Genomic DNA, 21,212 nt, shown 5'->3' on the forward strand with positions numbered 1-21,212 from the left:
CATATATTAGAATGATTTCTCCTTCTGTATGTCCTGTTTTTACATCTTTGTACATCCAAAACATCGCACTCCAGTGAAGAGATTAATAGCTATGACGTTACCAATTCTAATTCATTAGATGTAGAATGACTTATTTAACGTCCATGGTGCTATGAACGTTCATCGGTTACATTCAAATGGCATGAAGTCCGCTTAAAACCGACTTTCAATCCATATATCTATATTTTAACGAATAATTTGTCTATTTTTGGTTTTTTTAACAAAAAATAAATAAATAAATAAATAAATGAATAAATAAAAAAAACTCACTGAAGGGAAAATAAGTACACAAGGAATAGATTTTCGGGGGAATAGGTTCGAGGTTACTCGTTGATTGTCAAAACACACACAACGGAAAAGAAATATAGTCCGTATGAAAAAAAATATTTATTGAATTTTTTGTACTTTTACATTGGGAACAATTGAACACATGCATATATACACAATAAAAAACGTTAGAAATGAACCTTATTCAAAAGAATTCACGCAGCTCCATGTCACCGTTGACGACGCAGTGATGTGGCTCCGGTGACGTCATGTTCGTGGATGGTCTTTAACCGTGTTCGTCTGCCAAAAACTCATTCTCTAAGCCTTTATCATATCCATGTGCATCCCCAAACTGCCTTGCCACATTATTCTTAGATATTTTGACTCCGCGCATGTCAACGGCGCGTAAACGTTGATTTTAGCCCATATATGGCATATTCCTGTTAAAATTCTCTCCAAAAAGCAACGATTTAATGATGCAAAGCATAGACTTCTATCCATAACTGTAAGACCTGTTCTCTAAGACTGTTTTACTTAAGTAAGCGTTGCCAAATTTTGAAATTAGAAAAAAAAATGCGCTGGTCACTGAAGCGTAACGAAAGCAAAGTTTAAACCAATAAAAAAACTTTCAATACATTTAAATTATCGGTGATAACAACATTGTGAATGTTTTTTCTCAAATTTGTATTTATTTATACACAGTTTCTTTTGTTCCGTTTGGATATATTTTAGTTTAAATAGTTTACTGATGTTTAAGTTGAGAAACATCCGTTTATTGTGATAGAAATATTCATTATCATGTTGTACACTGTCAATTTAAAATCTACACGAAAGTTACGGTTGTCCCGGCGTAATCACCACAGATACCAGAGTAACTGTGTTGCAATTATAACGTGATACCACGAGGGTGTGGATTCAAATAAAAAGAAAATATGTTTACATCATTATTTTTTGTATTTCCATAAACCGTATGACACTCGACTGAGTTTTTGTACAAGGGAGGATTTTTAGACAGGTCTGTAATAGCTTGATGGCATTCTTCACACTATTAGTCAATACATCTTCAGGTTTGTAAATAGAATGTATCTGATTCATTTAAACACAATCAGTTCCACGTACAATAGTGGCGCGTCTGTCTAATTTACAATCATGTTGCGCTCGTTATGTGTAATTCACGATACTATACCATGCATGCTTTGTATTGACTTCACCAATTCCATCCCCTGTATTAGACCTCCTGCTGGTAATTATTGATCATCTGTGTATTTAAATCTTGTGCGACAACATACAGATTGATTAAAAATATGTATCAACTATAATAAATAGTATCAAATATGGATATATTTAAAATAGGCATGCTTCACATCACTCGTCAACACTTGAAAAATACATTAAGCGTTTGGACTGAATACAAAAATATAACACGTTCAGGTATTACCACCACTTTATTGCCTACTGATTACATTATCGGTAATTAAGTTGGGATCAAGTTCCCACAGAGAATTGTGATTTTTTTTAAAAACATTGGCCAATATCAAACACGATTCTCATCATATATCTTCAATAAAAACAAGTTTCCCTTGGACTGACGTCGTTGTTGTTGTGCTCTTTCCTCCTGTTGAGAAAATTCATTATCTGCTTGAAACAATCACAGGACTATGGATAACTGGTGACACTCCCTTAGCTATTTCAAACTATGACCACCCCTTTGGGAATTCTCACTATGACTCTCCATTACAAAATTCCTACTATGACTATGGAAAATTCTGCTTATTAACTGTATTTTATTTTACAACAAATGCGAAACAAGTTATTTCAACTTATATTAGTCACTCTTGTTGACCCGCATGTAATCGCGCGAGGGGTCTTATTGTGAGAGGGAACCGCATTACCAGGGGAAAACCCACGAAGTCGGCAGGCGACCCTTACCTCTTTCACATCCGTTCCGGGAATCGAACCCCGGACGTCTAGGTTTAAAGCCGTCTGTTTATGAATCTCATTTAGAAATTTCTGACTACGACAGGCCCTGAGAGAATTCTGGCTATCACTCTTTTTTTTTTTTTTATAGAATCCTTAGTATGTGACTTTCATTTGGAGAATTTCAGCTATGAACTTCCCTTGGAGATTTTCAATGTATCATCACTATAACGACTGTTGAACGTTTGACAGGTAATTCTGAATACGGTCCTGGCTAGTGGAATGCTTTCTATGACTTTTTTATTCAGAGAATTTCGTATATAGGAAAATCTCGGCTATGACGCTTCCTTGGGAAACTTGTAAATCTGACCACCAGAAATCAGAGTATGACCCTCCCTTGACGAATATTGAACACAACCGTCGCTGGGAGAATTCTAAAGGAACAAGCATTCCATGTCACAAAAGAATAAAACTAATTCGTTGTCTTCATCAATCTGCATCTCCTGAAACCCTGCGTTTTTAATTTTCCCATCAGTTATCATCATACACCACGAAAATTGGGAGGCAACCACTGAAATGCCAATACAACATAAGGATAACACAAAAGAACATAAGATTTATCAAAGGAATATCGACACCTAACATTAAGTGACAAGAGATGTAGCCACCGAATGAACCACCAAAAAGATACTGAAACCGAAGAAACGGTGCGGTGACAAGGCATGGTGACACCGCAGGTGCGGTGACAAGGAATGCCGACAACGAAGGTGCAGTGACAAGGCATGCCGAGATCGAAGGTGAGATGACAAGGCATGCCGAAACCGGAAATTGAGTGACAAGGCATGCCGACACCGGAAATTGAGTGACAAGGCATGCCGACACCGGAGGTGCAGTGATAAGGCATGCTGACACCGGAAGTGCAGTGACAAGGCATGCCAAGACCGAAGGTGCGGTGACAAGACATGCCAAGACCGAAGGTGCGGTGACAAGACATGCCGACACCGGAGGTGCAGTGATAAGGTATGCTGACACCGAAGGTGCGGTGACAAGGCATGCCAAGACCGAAGGTGCGGTGACAAGACATGCCGACACCAGAGGTGCCGTGACAAGGCATGCCGAGACCAGAGGTGCAGTGACAAGGCATGCCGAAACCGAAGGTACAGTGATAAGGCATGCCGACACCAGAGGTGCAGTGACAAGGCATGCCGAGACCAGAGGTGTAGTGACAAGGCATGCCGAGACCGAAGGTGCAGTGACAAGGCATGCCGACACCAGAGGTGCAGTGACAAGGCATGCCGCAACCGAAGGTACAGTGACAAGGCATGCCGAGACCGAAGGTACAGTGACAAGGAATGCTGACATCGCCGAAATGGTTACAAAAAAGAATTCCGGCACCAAATGACCTCGGCAATGAAAGCTGAAACTGAAGATATAGAGACAAAAAAGATGTTGACACTGAAGATACAGTGAAACAACGATACTGTGACAAGACATGCTGATACTGTAGGTAAAGCAACAAAAAGTGCTGGCACTGAAGGAACAGTGACATGGGATACTAATACCGACTGTCCGGGCTCGTAAGAACTTTACCTGTTGGCCTTATAGCATGATCGATAGAGGTGACTGAATTTGGGATCTGGTCTTTCTGTTTTCCTTGACATTGCCATATTTTTTAGCCTTCATTTGAGTGATTATACCTGTCAGGAAGGCTTGGTCTTCTAGAAAAGACACACCAAAATCTTTTACAAGAGATCTCAGCAGGATCTTGGCTCCCACTATTCTTGAACCTGACACGCTATGGGATGGTGCCAGGTTCTAATGTTGAGAGTTACGGAGCGAGAATTCGGATACAGTGTTTATGTGTTATAATAAATTTGACAACCTGTCGACTATTTTGTTGTTGTGTTCAGCTTTAAAATCAAACGGACACAACAAGGGACCAAAGGAAAGCGATATATAATTTGAGATAGATTCACTTAGCAATGAAAATGACAGTAACACAAATCCCTGCATATCGTTTAGTATTATGATTTGTTTCAAGTGAAATCGGAGGATTTGACGAAGTAATCTGTTTTGATATGCACTTTGATTAATTCAGCCTCATACGAAAACAACAAGAGGCCTATAGGGACTATATCACTCACTTGAATTTGCTTTATTCAAACTAAAGGAAAAGTTTTAAAGATTCATGATTATACCCTCATTCAGCATCGGGTTCAAACCTCTGTCGCCAAGAGGATCAGCCCAATTGTTTTTTTTAAAGAGATCTCTTAATTCAGGATGATATTTCTATAGAAGAGATTTCAAAGAATTTACTCTCTTCCCTATTTGGCCCATCATTCTCGTTCCATGGGGCCGAGACGCATATCTTATACAAAACTGTTTCCCTTCAACCCAAGATGCTTCAGACGAAATTGGGAAAACCCAATCAATCCTACAGAAAATGTAAACTAAACTAAATCCCCCTGTTTAGGCTTCTTAGCGCACCATGTTTGTAAATCGGATGCCGCGACACACCAAATCGAAAGTTGGACACGTGATTGTATTCATAACCAGTCTCGTTATGAGGAGTAAGATCATGTTGAAACACAAATCAGCCACAGAGGGGCAGTTTGTTCCCATCGTTATGTCATTGGCCTCTTCCAAGATTTCATCCTCAGCATATTTCAGAAATGCTCTTCAAGATAGGTCACAACGACAGTCTCATAATCACAAATTGATGGCGTTCCTTCAGTATTTGGAATGGGGACTGTAGTGTACAGAGCGGAGAAATTAAATGCTTTTATAGAAGCGGTGTTTTTTTCAGGACATGATGTTCCATATTGCTAGTATTTCGTCGAAAAGAGTGGATAATGTGAATGAAGGGTTTACTTTGTTATCGAGCAACCTACATTCTGAATGCAAGAGAGAGACCATGTTAGCAGTCAAAGATCTAGTTACTGTATACAGGATAAAGTTAACACTAGTTCTGTCATGATAACCATGGAAACAAAGCTGTTTAATTTCACTTTTAGATTTATCGATGACGTCTTGCCTTTAAATAGCTTGAGACATATTGACCGCGTCCATTGTATATATCCACTAAAATTTAAAATTTGCCTTGTTGGTATTTTCTTGATGTTTATTGAACCAAACTTTAAATTAACGAAAAGGAAAACGCTATTTCTGTATTTAAAATTTGTCTTTTATACCTAAATTTTACCAATATATCTGATGTTTTAATCTCACTGATTTTGAATTTTACTTTTGGGTCCGATATTAAAATACTATGGTATAGGTCTATCTAAGGCTTAATATTAAAGCTAATATCATACATATATCTGTTATAGCTGCTCGCACTGGGTTACTAAGTATCAACATACGTGAAGGTAGCGATGTCTTTAATCTAGTAAGGAGTTCTCGATTCGGGACTTCTCGTAAGCAAAGTGACGAATCTAACTCCCCTAGCTGAGATACATTAAACTTATAATCCAATATAAAACAGTCTTAGAAGAAAAAAGTATATGTCTTTGGTGTTCACGAGATAATAAAACAAATGATGATAGGAAAGGTTCTATACAATTTACTACAGTTTTAACGACATGGGGAGGACCGAAGCTGGTACAAATGGAACATCTGTTTCGGATCCTATCTCATAAGTGTTAATGGTTTCATCAGACGCTTTGATTAGCTCCTTTTGTCAACTTATTACGGAAAACCTCCGCAGATAGCAGCCACGAGTAACGACACACCTACAACATCAAACAATACGAGATGTTTTAATATCTTTTTACTGATATTTTATAATTACAACTGCCATTGCCTAGGATACCAAGCTACATGTATAAAATTTCAACAAAACATTTACTAAAGGAAATCCGGAAGTGAAAGGTCACCGGATCGTAAACTTTATACAGAGTATTGAGTAAATACACAAGTGTGTATACTGTTCACTATAATGTTTTGCTGAGGTTACACTTTTTTTTTTTAATTCTTCAAACTTATTTTCTGTTGATTTTATAATTTACTCAATTTTTTTTTCATCCTGCAATGCCAACTTGTTATGACGTAATCAGGGTCCCGCAAACGTTTGTAAATCGATCTAGCTAGATCTATCGAGAATTTCCGCAAATCATATACGATATACGTTTGTTTAAATTGTTAATTGACGTGTACGGATTCATTAAGAACATAAGTAGATGGTTTTGTACAGTTTTCCTCAAAAGCATCTCATGGAATCCTAATTTGAGCGGCATATCCCTTTCATTAAATGAAAAAAATGTAATCAGATGTATATATTTACCAGCTTCATATTCAGATTCATACGTTCCTCCATTATCAACCATGACACCTAAAAACATTAAAGATAAAGGTATATCTCAGCGAAGGATGAAAAAAAAAGCACTCTTAGGCTATCAGTTGTTCGTCAGAATATCAAATGAGCAATAATCATGTTCTCACTTGTGTTTGTAAGCAATGATGTTCTCATTTGTGTTCATGAACAATAAACAATGTTTTCACTTTTGCTCGTAAGCAAAAATGTTCTCATTTGTGTTTATAAGCAATGATGTTCTCATTTGTGTTCATGAACAATAAACAATGTTTTCACTTCAGTTCGTGAGCAATAATGTTCTCACTTTTGTTCGAAAGCGATAATGTTCTCATCTGTGTTCATGAACAAGAAGCACTTGTGTTCGTCAATAAATCATGTTCTCACTTGTGTTTGTAAGCAATGATGTTCTCATGTGTGTTCATGAACAATAAACAATGTTTTCACTTCTGTTCGTGAGCAAAAATGTTCTCACTTGTGTTTATAAGCAATGATGTTCTCATTTGTGTTCATGAACAATAAACAATGTTTTCACTTCAGTTCGTGAGCAAAAATGTTCTCACTTTTGTTCGAAAGCGATAATGTTCTCATCTGTGTTCATGAACAAGAAGCACTTGTGTTCGTCAATAAATCATGTTCTCACTTGTGTTTGTAAGCAATGATGTTCTCATGTGTGTTCATGAACAATAAACAATGTTTTCACTTCAGTTCGTGAGCAAAAATGTTCTCACTTTTGTTCGAAAGCGATAATGTTCTCATCTGTGTTCATGAACAAGAAGCACTTGTGTTCGTCAATAAATCATGTTCTCACTTGTGTCTCTAACATAAAAATTTGGAGTGTTTGATGTTCATTTTTCTAACTGACCGACATTTAAATTTTGAATGTTGAAAATATGTCGAGCTACGGAGCATTCAAATTCTGATGGCTGTGTATGGAGCTTCACGACATTCAAATGCTAAACGTTGTATGTCGTATGTCGAGATGTACAAGTATCATATTCGGAGTGTTGAATTTTACATGTCGAGATACGCGACATTCAAACTGTTAAAGCTGAATGTCGTGTGTTGAGTTTTTCAAATTCTCATGTCAGATGCTGTAAGTACGATAACACCAACACCTTGCAATAATTGAAATTTGAATTATAAGTATGACCTTCACAATGACAGATTATGCTAATTATAATTGACATAAAGCAGTTCGACATATCAAGTACAGGGAAAAAAACTACGGAAGATAGGTACCTGCTAAAATGACTCCTACCAAGCTGCCAACCCCAGTGAAGAACATCTCGATTCCAAAAGCGGATGCAAAGTTGTTGATTCCAACTATGTCTGGAGTTATGGTGTTCAGTAATACATAAAAGCAACCGGAGTTGGTTCCAAAAACAATGGCATATATCATCTTCCCGATTTAGGTTGTAACATCTAGAGGTAAAATACTGTCAATAAACCGGAAATTCCGTAAGTGCCAAAATATAACATGTGTGAGATATCGTTCTTGTTACCTATCAGCCCGATACAAAACTTGCCCAGACAGTCCATCATCCCTATAACGGACGCAAGGAATGACGCTTTGATATCATAGGTGCCCTTGGATATCGAATAACTCGTTAGTTAAATGCACTTTTAACATATGCATTCCAATATGGCTTGTAAACTAACTCGCACAAATCCAGAGAAATGGCACATGGCAAAATAAATGAAACGGACTACAAATACGTTTAGTTGTTGAAGAGGAGTTTGCAGTTTCCAGCGGTTTCTTCATCATTTCGATCTCAGTTAGAAAACACAATGATCCGAATACGCTGATATTGAAAGCAACACGTGTCATGATAAAGACGCCAGAATTATCATATGTTTCCCGTGCTAGCTGAAACAAGTGTGAAAAGATAAAAACTCCGACGCCGGACCTTCAGCCTGTGATTCTATTGGCCATACTTATTTTCTCCATGAAATCAAACCTCACAACTACCACACGGGCAGAGTAGACTATTCCGGAACCAACATATAGTAAGGAAAAATGACATTTCGATAAATTTGTAAATCCACAGTGGACTATATTAGAACCATTTCGAATTGCCTTAATATCAAAGACGTAAAAAACAAAAACAAACAAGCTACCAAAAACATTGTAAGAATTTTAAACAGAATTTACTAATTCATCTAAAGTTTATCGTTACCTTGCTCAAAATATAAAACAGATATCTGTATGCCATCCCCTGTGATAACGCCTACTGTTGTATTTTTATAGAAATGACGGTGGTCACCGACAAGCTACTGAAATGTATGTATACGGGAACTTTAACATTTTTTTTTAGCAAAGATGGACATTACCCACATATATCACTTCCTGTTTTCTGAAACGCATTGGACGAAAATAGCGCGATCTTAACCTTTATATAGGGCAGCAACGAAAACGAGGCTATGTCATGAAGGATCACTTTAAAAATTAGAAGGGGCGCGCGCCGACGGTAACCTTAACCCCACTGGTTCCGGCTATGTTATAGATATAGGTGAGGTTGAATAGTGTGTCAAAATATTAGAGACAGTAGCGATACGGTGAGTTTGATTAAATTCATCCCTAATCAAAAATGCATAACTAACATGTCAGTCTGACAAGTTAGATCGAATAAGGATTTCTTTCATAACCATGTGTTGAAGCGTTTTTCGAAACTCGAAAGGGATATAGACACATTTCCATCTCTACTTAATTCATTTCTGTTGTAAAATGGACATTTTCTTCTGCAATAACCATCTATAAAGATTGAGACATAACGAAAACGAAGTGTACTCTTGACATTAAGTGCTTCAAGGTTTGTTTACAGTTAACTATATTTTGTTTTTTATGGTTCAATCGCACAAAAATGAAAATTAATCCTTGTAATTTAATCATAGATAGCAATAAATTGTCTGTAAAACGTTTGAAGACATTGAGTGATGATATAAAAATGGCTGAAGGAAATGTTTATAGTTTTTATTACATATGTGGTTAAATTCTAATTTGTATGACCTTGAATTCTCATCTGTATGACCTTACCTGTGATTACAGCGTACGTCACTAAGATAAGATCTATGGATTCGACAACAGCACGTGCAGCCAGCCCTACCGTCGACATCACTGAACCAACCAGTAACGCAATGCGACAATTGTACTTGTTGATAATAAGGCTGCCAATCACACCTATAAGACCGAATACATTAGGATGTGTAAATCATTACCATCTTTCGACGATAGGCTCTGTATCATAGTTACATAACGACAAGCTCTGTAACATAGTTACATAACGACAAGCTCTGTATCATAGTTACATAACGACAGGCTCTGTATCATAGTTACATAACGACAGGCTCTGTAACATAGTTACATAACGACAGGCTCTGTATCATAGTTACATAACGACATGCTCTGTATCATAGTTACATAACGACAGGCTCTGTATCATAGTTACATAAGGACAGGCTCTGTATCATAGTTACATAACGACAGGCTCTGTATCATAGTTACATAACGACAGGCCCTGTATCATAGTTACATAACGACATGCTCTGTATCATAGCTACATAACGACAGGCTCTGTATCATAGTTACATAACGCCAGGCTCTGTATCATAGTTACATAACGACATGCTCTGTATCATAGTTACATAACGACACGCGCTGTATCATAGTTACATATCGATAAACTCTGTAACGAAGTTGCATAACGACAGGCTCTGTATCATAGTTACATAACGACACGCGCTGTATCATAGTTACATATCGATAAACTCTGTAACATAGTTGCATAACGACAGGCTCTGTATCATAGTTACATAACGACAGGCTCTGTATCATAGTTACATAACGACAGGCTCTGTATCATAGTTACATAACGACATGCTCTGTATCATAGTTACATAACGACATGCTCTGTATCATAGTTACATATCGATAAACTCTGTATCATAGTTACATAACGACAGACTCTGTATCATAGTTACATAACGACAGGCTCTGTATCATAGTTACATAACGACAGGCTCTGTATCATAGTTACATAACGACAGACTCTGTATCATAGTTACATAACGACAAGCTCTGTATCATAGTTACATAACGAATGCTTTGTATCATAGTTACATAACGACAGACTCTGTAACATAGTTACATAACGACAGGCTCTGTATCATAGTTACATAACGACATGCTCTGTATCATAGTTACATAACGACAGACTCTGTAACATAGTTACATAACGACAGGCTCTGTATCATAGTTACATAACGACATGCTCTGTATCATAGTTACATAACGACAGACTCTGTAACATAGTTACATAACGACAGGCTCTGTAACATAGTTACATAACGACATGCTCTGTATCATAGTTACATAACGACACGCTCTGTATCATAGTTACATAACGACACGCTCTGTATCATAGTTACATATCGATAAACTCTGTAACATAGTTGCATAACGACAGGCTCTGTATCATAGTTACATAACGACATGCTCTGTATCATAGTTACATAACGACAGACTCTGTAACATAGTTACATAACGACAGGCTCTGTAACATAGTTACATAACGACATGCTCTGTATCATAGTTACATAACGACAGACTCTGTAACATAGTTACATAACGACAGGCTCTGTAACATAGTTACATAACGACATGCTCTGTATCATAGTTACATAACGACACGCTCTGTATCATAGTTACATAACGACACGCTCTGTATCATAGTTACATATCGATAAACTCTGTAACATAGTTGCATAACGACAGGCTCTGTATCATAGTTACATAACGACATGCTCTGTATCATAGTTACATAACGACATGCTCTGTATCATAGTTACATAACGACACGCTCTGTATCATAGTTACATATCGATAAACTCTGTAACATAGTTGCATAACGACAGGCTCTGTATCATAGTTACATAACGACATGCTCTGTATCATAGTTACATAACGACAGGCTCTGTATCATAGTTACATATCGATAAACTCTGTAACATAGTTACATAACGACAAGCTCTGTATCATAGTTACATAACGACAAGCTCTGTATCATAGTTACATAACGACATGCTCTGTATCATAGTTACATAACGACATGCTCTGTATCATAGTTACATATCGATAAACTCTGTAACATAGTTGCATAACGACAGGCTCTGTATCATAGTTACATAACGACACGCGCTGTATCATAGTTACATAAGGACAGGCTCTGTATCATAGTTACATAACGACAGGCTCTGTATCATAGTTACATAACGATAGGCTCTGTATCATAGTTACATATCGATAAACTCTGTAACATAGTTGCATAACGACAAGCTCTGTATCATAGTTACATAACGACAGGCTCTGTATCATAGTTACATAACGACATGCTCTGTATCATAGTTACATAACGACAGGCTCTGTATCATAGTTACATATCGATAAACTCTGTAACATAGTTGCATAACGACAGGCTCTGTATCATAGTTACATAACGACACGCGCTGTATCATAGTTACATAAGGACAGGCTCTGTATCATAGTTACATAACGACAGGCTCTGTATCATAGTTACATAACGACAGGCTCTGTATCATAGTTACATATCGATAAACTCTGTAACATAGTTACATAACGACAAGCTCTGTATCATAGTTACATAACGACAAGCTCTGTATCATAGTTACATAACGACATGCTCTGTATCATAGTTACATAACGACAGGCTCTGTATCATAGTTACATAACGACATGCTCTGTATCATAGTTACATAACGACAGGCTCTGTATCATAGTTACATATCGATAAACTCTGTAACATAGTTACATAACGACAAGCTCTGTATCATAGTTACATAACGACAAGCTCTGTATCATAGTTACATAACGACAGGCTCTGTATCATAGTTACATAACGACACGCTCTGTATCATAGTTACATAACGACAGGCTCTGTATCATAGTTACATAACGACACGCTCTGTATCATAGTTACATAACGACAGGCTCTGTATCATAGTTACATAACGACATGCTCTGTATCATAGTTACATAACGACACGCTCTGTATCATAGTTACATAACGACATGCTCTGTATCATAGTTACATAACGACACGCTCTGTATCATAGTTACATAACGACAAGCTCTGTATCATAGTTACATAACGACAGGCTCTGTATCATAGTTACATAACGATAGACAGTGTCATTGTTTCATAAAGAATCAAATAGTGTCCTGTTACATTGCGTCCGGCTCTGCATATGTGTAATTTTGGAATGTCATTTATGTATATGAATCACTTACCAATTATAACTTTTAAAGGAAGTGATTCACTGCTGTTTACGGACGTGTATATTGTCTATTTGCCGTGTTGTTGAGCTCGTGTTTGTGTGTGTACTGTTTTCCCGTTGAGATGAACATACGGAACCTATGTCTAATTTAACTGATCAATATCAAATCAAACAACCCAAGGAATCAAGAGGTGGTTACATAGGAAATTTTAGAAAGATCAAACTACTATTTCTGAAGAAATAGCGAAAAAAAATAAGTCACAATCCAAGATGTTTGCCTGTCAGCCATTTTTTTCTCAGTCTTAAATCAAGATGGTACACCTAAGGAACTTACATATGCAATTTGAGATTGATCCAGAAATAGCGATAACAAACTATTACTGTCAAAAGACAAATCAAAACGATACAACTTGGGACCAAGGAGTTCCTTCATATAGAATTTGGGAACGACCCATCAAGCACTCCTTCAGAAAAAGAGATAATAATTTATTAAAGTCAGGATCCTGCATGGCTATGTTGTTTTTCGGAGCATTCCGTGCGCGAGACACAATTTGGGATCAAGGGAAACAAACGAAACAAAACTTGAGGAATATTTTGTATGTAATCGGTCAGCGTTAACCATTCGCTCTTTAAGGGAGATAATGGGCCAACATTGTAGCCAAAATACCATAAATTATCACTTATGTCACAATATATGACAATGTATCTCGAGAACACGTCGATAATTGAAAAGCGAAGGTACAAAATGTAAACACGACGGTTGGCGACTGTTTACTCACGATTATTCTTCCGCGATATAATCCATCACATTTATAACCAAGCTAACTAATGAAATCGTTTTCCATATTAACAATAATTTTGCAGATGAGCAAACGATTGATTCAAAATGCTGATACAAAAACAAAACTGAAAAATAATGAAATGATTTCTTATTTGACACAAAAACGTTTTTCAAGAATCTTGAAATGCCGCGAACCGCTTACAGGGGTATTATTTAGGTGCCGTAATGCACTCTGTGATAGACTGCTTGCGCAGAGATGTGCGATAGCAAATTTCGTTTAGTTTCCCTGTCCTGAAGACATCGCGCAGACATCGAGCGAACATCGTGTAACGTTATACAATCTCACGCCTGTACTACAGTCAAAATCCAAGATGGCCGTCTTTCTGTCATGCTTTAATTCGAATCAGTCCAAGAATGAGAAAATGCACAACTAGGGACCAAGGGATCCCTACATGATCCATCTAATAATACTACTCCAGAAGTAGAGTTCACAAGCTACTTTGTCGAAATCTAAAATGGCCGCCTGTCGGCCATTTTATTTATCGGACCAATCCGAAAACGAGACATTGCACAACTCGGGACCAAGGGGTCCGCACAAATAAAATCTTAAAAAAGGGTCCATTCAGTACTTCTCAAGAAATAGCGATGACAAGAATTAAGTAAGGATAGACTACGGTAGCAGGACGATTTAGATGAAACAATCCCACCACCATCATAAATGAAAATCATACAGCTGCTTCGTCACATCACGACTCACAAAATTCATTTTAATTATATGTGCATATACTTTAACAAGCAACTTAAAACAAACAAACAATTATCTATAGCTATCGTTTTATTTAACATGATACCTGCCGACGAAATGAAGAAGAGGAAGACTCCATTTGCCAACGATACTGAAGCCACACTTTCACGGAACCTTACCTGTAGAGCAACCGGAGTTGTTCCGCCGACGTTGTTAGTTCCGCTTGGCAAGCACTGCAAAGCCAACGCAGCGAACATGACAACCACGCCCTTCCTTGATCTGATCTGGTCTCGTCATCAGGATTTTGTTAACAATATGAATTAAAACAATGTATAACTATCTTTAAAAGATTTGCTGAAGCTGTACAACTGTATTTTCTATGTAATTGGTAGTTATGTACAGAGACTATCTTCATCTCCTGGACTATCTGTGTGGTGTGGAGTTCAGGTTAAGAAAAACCTATTCATGAGCACTACCACATTTTATACATTCAGTCTGAAATATTCCTCGGTGAACAAATAGCTCTAGAAAGGTTCAGACGTTTTCGAGGATCCATATAGTTATTCAAAGACATACAGGTGTAAGGGAGATTTTGTTTCACGCCTGTCGACCGCAAAAATCATGTTTAAGATCATTCATCCATGACAGTTAATTTATGTGATAATGAGGCCTCTGTCGCATATCTAAATGACTTCTGAGAATATACGCCCAGACAATAAATGTGATTTGGTGATTCAGTATCATGTGGTAATTCTTATGAATCTGGACAAGAATGTCTTATTGAAAGAAAACAGTAATGAAATATTTAAACAACTCATTATATTTCTTGTGATTTATGGAAATAGGAATATCGAGTCAAATTGCCAAGAGGGGAAACAGTGCTATATGTTTCAGTAGTAAATTTAATCATACCATGTTTTAGAGAGATTGGTTGAAACCCAAAACGGGGAATATCTGGATACGATTAAAATGCTGAAAACAATAGGGAATAAATCTATGAAACATGAAAACTTTCTGTTGATGTAATCACATTAATTTTTATGGTTTAAAGCTTTACAAGCTTTGAAAAATTGTTAAAACCGAGGGAGCATAAACCGTCTAAATTAAGAATACTGAAAAAAAAGGCAGTAAATTCTCAAAATGTAGTTGAGAAATTTACAAACATGTTTTCTTGTGATATTTATAAAAAGCACCAGGAAAATACCAATATGTTAACATTATCATATCCAAACAAGATTTCCAAGTTGGAATCTCCGGGCAGGACGAATACTATGGAAACACTAAGGGACAGTAAGTAGTATTCATGAAACCTGAGAGCAGATCTCCGGACAGGACCAACACTATGGAAACACTAAGGGACAGTACCTAGTGTTAGTGAAACCTGAGAGCAGATCTCCGGACAGGACCAACACTATGGAAACACTAAGGGACAGTAAGTAGTATTCATGAAACCTGAGAGCAGATCTCCGGACAGGACCAACACTATGGAAACACTAAGGGACAGTAAGTAGTATTCATGAAACCTGAGAGCAGATCTCCGGACAGGACCAACACTATGGAAACACTAAGGGACAGTACCTAGTGTTAGTGAAACCTGAGAGCAGAACTCCGGACAGGACTAGTGTTCGTGAAACATGAGAGCAGATCTCCGGACAGGACGAACACTATGGAAACATTAAGGGGTAGTAACTAGTGATCGTGAAGCCTGAGAGCAGATCTCCGGACAGGACGAATAATATGGAAACACTAAGGGACAGTAATTAGTGTTCGTGAAAATTGATAGTAGATCTCCGGACAGGACCAACACAAAGGGACGGTCTCTAGTGTTCGTGAAAATTGAGAATAATTCATCGGACAGGACGAACACTATGGAAACACTAAGGGAGAGTAACTAGTGTTCGTGAAAATTGAGAATAATTCATCGAACAGGACGAACACTATGGAAACACTAAGGGACAGTACCTAGTGTTCGTGAAAATTGAGAATAATTCATCGGACAGGACGAACACTATGGAAACACTAAGGGACAGTACCTAGTGTTCGTGAAAATTGAGAATAATTCATCGGACAGGACGAACACTATGGAAACACTAAGGGAGAGTAACTAGTGTTCGTGAAAATTGAGAATAATTCATCGGACAGGACGAACACTATGGAAACACTAAGGGACAGTACCTAGTGTTCGTGAAAACAATTTGTTATGATGATTAAACTTAGCAAGAATTCAGTTGATAACTTCTATGCAAATGCACTTCACACTGATCATTTGTCTGATGAAGGTGACAGTGACATTCATCACTGATATTACGTCACACGTAATTTTCTAACTGGTTGTGATATAAAGACATATTTTTAACACACGTTACCAGCATGAGAAAATGTTTTAAGACACTCAATTTATAGTCAAATAAAAATACCGTTCATATCAGCCCTTCCCCCCACCCATACGTGCATTTGCTAATCAACAATCAATGACGTGTCTGTTGTCATTTTTTTTTATCAGGAATAGCAGAGTACAGTATTTTTTCAGTGGAATGTCACGTTGTCCGGTCGTATTATTTATTGGTTACCCTCATCGCGGTTTTTTCATTGATGTTTATACAGTACACGTGTCCCGTGATCACGTGTATGTAAATGTAACATCAAACATCTCGTTTGTTTATAAATGTTTCTGTGTGAACTTGTATAGTGTACTATACAGTAAGTAAAGAGAACCAATGAAATACCACAGAGAGTCACCAGTTTTAGAAAAAGTTCACTAAACCTCGAGTGTCTATCGTTCGATCTTTAGATAGTTTTATTCGATCACCGTGACCTTGAAACAAGGTCGTCAATTTCACCGATGAAGATAAACGCCGTTATATTCTGTTGTAAGAGTAGCTATATTCTGTTGTAAGAGTAGTTATATTCTGTTGTGAGAGTAATTATATTCTGTTGTGAGAGTAATTATATTCTGTTGTGGGAGTAGTTATATTCTGTTGTGAGAGTAGTTATATTCTGTTGTGGGAGTAGTTATATTCTGTTGTGAGAGTAGTTATATTCTGTTGTGAGAGTAATTATATTCTGTTGTGGCAGTAGTTATATTCTGTTGTGAGAGTAGTTATATTCTGTTGTGGCAGTAGTTATATTCTGTTGTGAGAGTAGTTTTATTCTGTTGTGAGAGTAGTTATATTCTGTTGTGAGAGTAGATATATTCTGGTGTGAGAGTAGTTATATTCTGGCGTGAGAGTAGTTATATTCTGTTGTGAGAGTAATTATATTCTGGTGTGAGAGTAGTTATATTCTGTTGTGAGAGTAATTATATTCTGTTGTGGGAGTAGATATATTCTGTTGTGAGAGTAGTTATTTTCTGTTGTGAGAGTAGTTATATTCTGGTGTGAGAGTAGTTATATTCTGTTGTGAGAGTAGTTATATTCTGGTGTGAGAGTAGTTATATTCTGGTGTGGGAGTAGATATATTCTGGTGTGGGAGTAGATATATTCTGTTGTGAGAGTAGATATATTCTGTTGTGAGAGTAGTTATATTCTGGTGTGAGAGTAGTTATATTCTGTTGTGAGAGTAGTTATATGCTGTTGTGAGAGTAGTTATATTCTGGTGTGAGAGTAGTTATATGCTGTTGTGAGAGTAGTTATATGCTGTTGTGAGAGTAATTATATTCTGTTGTGAGAGTAGTTATATTCTGTTGTGAGAGTAGTTATATTCTGGTGTGGGAGTAGTTATATTCTGGTGTGAGAGTAGTTATATTCTGTTGTGAGAGTAATTATATTCTGTTGTGGCAGTAGTTATATTCTGTTGTGAGAGTAGTTATATTCTGGTGTGGGAGTAGTTATATTCTGTTGTGAGAGTAGTTATATTCTGTTGTGAGAGTAATTATATTCTGTTGTGGCAGTAGTTATATTCTGTTGTGAGAGTAGTTATATTCTGTTGTGGCAGTAGTTATATTCTGTTGTGAGAGTAGTTATATTCTGTTGTGAGAGTAGTTATATTCTGTTGTGAGAGTAATTATATTCTGTTGTGGCAGTAGTTATATTCTGTTGTGAGAGTAGTTATATTCTGTTGTGGCAGTAGTTATATTCTGTTGTGAGAGTAGTTATATTCTGTTGTGAGAGTAATTATATTCTGTTGTGGCAGTAGTTATATTCTGTTGTGAGTGTAGTTATATTCTGTTGTGAGAGTAGTTATATTCTGGTGTGAGAGTAGTTATATTCTGTTGTGAGAGTAGTTATATGCTGTTGTGAGAGTAGTTATATTCTGGTGTGAGAGTAGATATATTCTGTTGTGAGAGTTATTATATTCTGGTGTGAGAGTAGTTATATTCTGGTGTGAGAGTAGTTATATTCTGGTGTGAGAGTAGTTATATTCTGTTGTGAGAGTAGTTATATTCTGCTGTGATAATAGTTATATTCTGTTTTGTATACTATTGACCGACACGCAGTATATCTAGCCATGAGTTCTGTACGGGTGACTGTCGACTCCGCATTGGTATTGATCGAAGACATGCCGATGATCTGACAAATTAATTTCGAGACAACGAATTACTTTTTACTTGAAATAACGGAAAATTCAATGAAATTCGAGTTATCCGAACTAAAATTACAAAGACGAAGAAGAAAAAAATCGGGACTTTGGAATTATTTCGACTCAACCGGAATTTCGACTAGAGCGATTTCGAGACAAGGAATTTGAACTGTATATATATCAATTATTTATATCTGTTATATATAGACTCACAACTATACTGGAACATGTCACATGATCTTAAATTCTGCAAACGACCACAAAGAGCAAAAAAAACACAGGGAGTAATTCGGTGACTGAAGCACTCAACAGACATGTAATCACTTTGCATAAGACAACCCGGCCGTAAAGGGATATGGTTGTTGTTAGAATGTTAAAGGAATATAAAACCTTAACAGATTCGACCTTGACCTTGACCTATGGAGTGACCTTCCGTGACCTTTTTAATGTTTAACGTTTTGTATTAACATACTGGTATATTCCATGGTAAATGTCCGTCATATATACACTAAAACGACAAAACATCGTTGAAGGTCACACTGTCTAACCGATTTAAGTTATTCATTCGGAGAGTAGTAATATTAGTCGGCAGAACATTACTCTATCAGAAAGAAAGGTAGGAATACAATCTCTCACGTTTAGTAATATGACCTGCATGTACAGTGGCAAGTCGCGTTGATGATCAGTTTCTTCATAACTGGTACAGAATGTTTTGTGTAAAGTTATATGATGAGGTATGCTATTTGTAAATTAATTTCATTTCTCATTGCATAGCTTTAGACGCAAGTCGGGAGTGGTTTCAGCTGGTACAGAAAGGTCGGAGACACTAATATAACACGAGGAAAGGAAAGGGGTCACCCGCTCGACCAAGATTGTATTGAAAATGCAAATATTGAACTGGTACTAATGCGTCAAAATATCGAGAGGGAGAAAAGTGATTTAAGTTTTAATGGTAAATCAAAACATGCCAAGTTTCAAAGAGATGCGTGGAAAACAGAAAGAGATCTCAAGATAACATTAAAATGCTGAAAAGAACAAAGGGATAATATCGTTGAATAACAACGGTGCATATTCTCAAGAATGCAATCTCCTGTTGTGGCTTTCAAGCCTCCCAAGTTTCAAGAAAGTTGATTAAAATCTTTGTGAGGAGATAAAAAAAAATTGCAAAAACAGTGGATAAAAGCTTTTCCCAAAATTGTAAATTCACATTGTCATTAAGAAAAAGGCAAATTTTTGCAATGGTTATAATACCTACCAAGGTACACTTCAGGAGGGCAGCACTGTAAAATCGACATTGATTTTTGCACTTTCTGAAGATTATATCAAAGAGCCACGAAAGCACGCACTTTCGTAGAAGGTCGAAACAACTATATGATGCACTTTAGATCATAGTTTAACTCCACTGTATCTATCTCTAAATTTGTATTTAAATGTGCTTTTTACTTGTGCTTCGTGTACAATGTTCCAGATAGCAGGTCACAGACACTGCTGGTGGATTTTTTTTATGTTTCTGGGGTTCGTCGTAACCTGAAGTCCACGTTTTAATTCATTTGAACGGTTCACGAATATGCATATGTACGCTGTTCTAACATTATCAGATAAATGTAAATTTCGAAATGAAATGAATTATGGGGCTGCTGTACCTCCCCATCTAGGTTTCGATTTATTGTTTGGATTACTTCGGAAAGATGCGGAATCCCAAGAAGACAAAAATTTGCCTCATCAGAGCGAACACAATCTCGACTACAAATCGATAAATCCGCACTTTAGTCATTCCACGCAGCAAAATTATATCATTGACTGGGGAAATTCCAAAATAATTGACAGGGAATCTTCTGTTCCAAATATCATGATTTTCTTACAAGATGTCAACTGACGGACAAAATCATAACACAGGGTTTCAATAGATGCAAGATGATAAAAATTATACGGATTTTCTACTGTCGTGATTTGTGCGATAATCAGCTAGAAGTGTTTAATGTTCGTTAGTTCTCCTGTCCTCATTTTAGAACGTGAGATTACTTGTACGGATAGACGAAGATTAACATGGCGGGTGTCGTCGATGAGTAAAAGAATCTTGCTTTTCTTTAAACATGGGTCTGTGTTCACGAATCCTTTCTCATGCTCAAACACAAGATTTTGTGCTCAAAATTCAAGATTTGTACTCGTCCATTTTATTCTTATGCTGAGGTTGTATTCATAAAAATGCTGTACTCAAGATTTTGTGTATGTTTTCAAGTTTTCTTGAGTATGGCTTCGGCCGGGCTCAGGATATCATCCTCATCATGGCTGCAAGACGATTAGTTCATAAGAGAGGGAGAGTTTAATTAAATACTAAGAGT

The 21,212-nt window shown here is 37.0% G+C and overlaps 1 protein-coding gene and 1 pseudogene across 1 annotated transcript; both read right to left on the minus strand.

Moving 5' to 3' along the window:
• Positions 1-1,840: 1,840 nt before the first annotated feature.
• LOC132546098 (keratin-associated protein 6-2-like) lies at positions 1,841-3,517 on the minus strand. The gene is made up of 2 exons (XM_060209794.1): positions 2,915-3,517; positions 1,841-1,921 (listed from the first exon to the last, which is right to left on the minus strand). The coding sequence occupies exons 1-2, from the start codon at positions 3,515-3,517 to the stop codon at positions 1,841-1,843; spliced, it is 684 nt and encodes a 227-aa protein (XP_060065777.1).
• A 2,393-nt stretch (positions 3,518-5,910) lies between these two features.
• On the minus strand, positions 5,911-8,300 carry LOC132546099 (monocarboxylate transporter 12-B-like; annotated as a pseudogene).
• Between the last annotated feature and the right edge of the window lie 12,912 nt (positions 8,301-21,212).

The sequence above is a fragment of the Ylistrum balloti genome, unplaced genomic scaffold, assembly GCF_031769215.1.
Source record: "Ylistrum balloti isolate Yb309-2 unplaced genomic scaffold, AGI_CSIRO_Ybal_v1 Utg369874, whole genome shotgun sequence".
NCBI classification, from domain to species: domain Eukaryota; kingdom Metazoa; phylum Mollusca; class Bivalvia; order Pectinida; family Pectinidae; genus Ylistrum; species Ylistrum balloti.

Coding starts and splice junctions, on each gene's coding strand:
- LOC132546098 (XM_060209794.1), bottom strand. CDS start 3,517: ATGCCTTGTCACTGCACCTCTGGTGTCGGCATGCCTTGTCACTGCACC. Junction 1,922..2,914: donor GCACCGTTTCTTCGGTTTCA/GTATCTTTTTGG, acceptor TTTTCTCAACAG/GAGGAAAGAGCACAACAACA.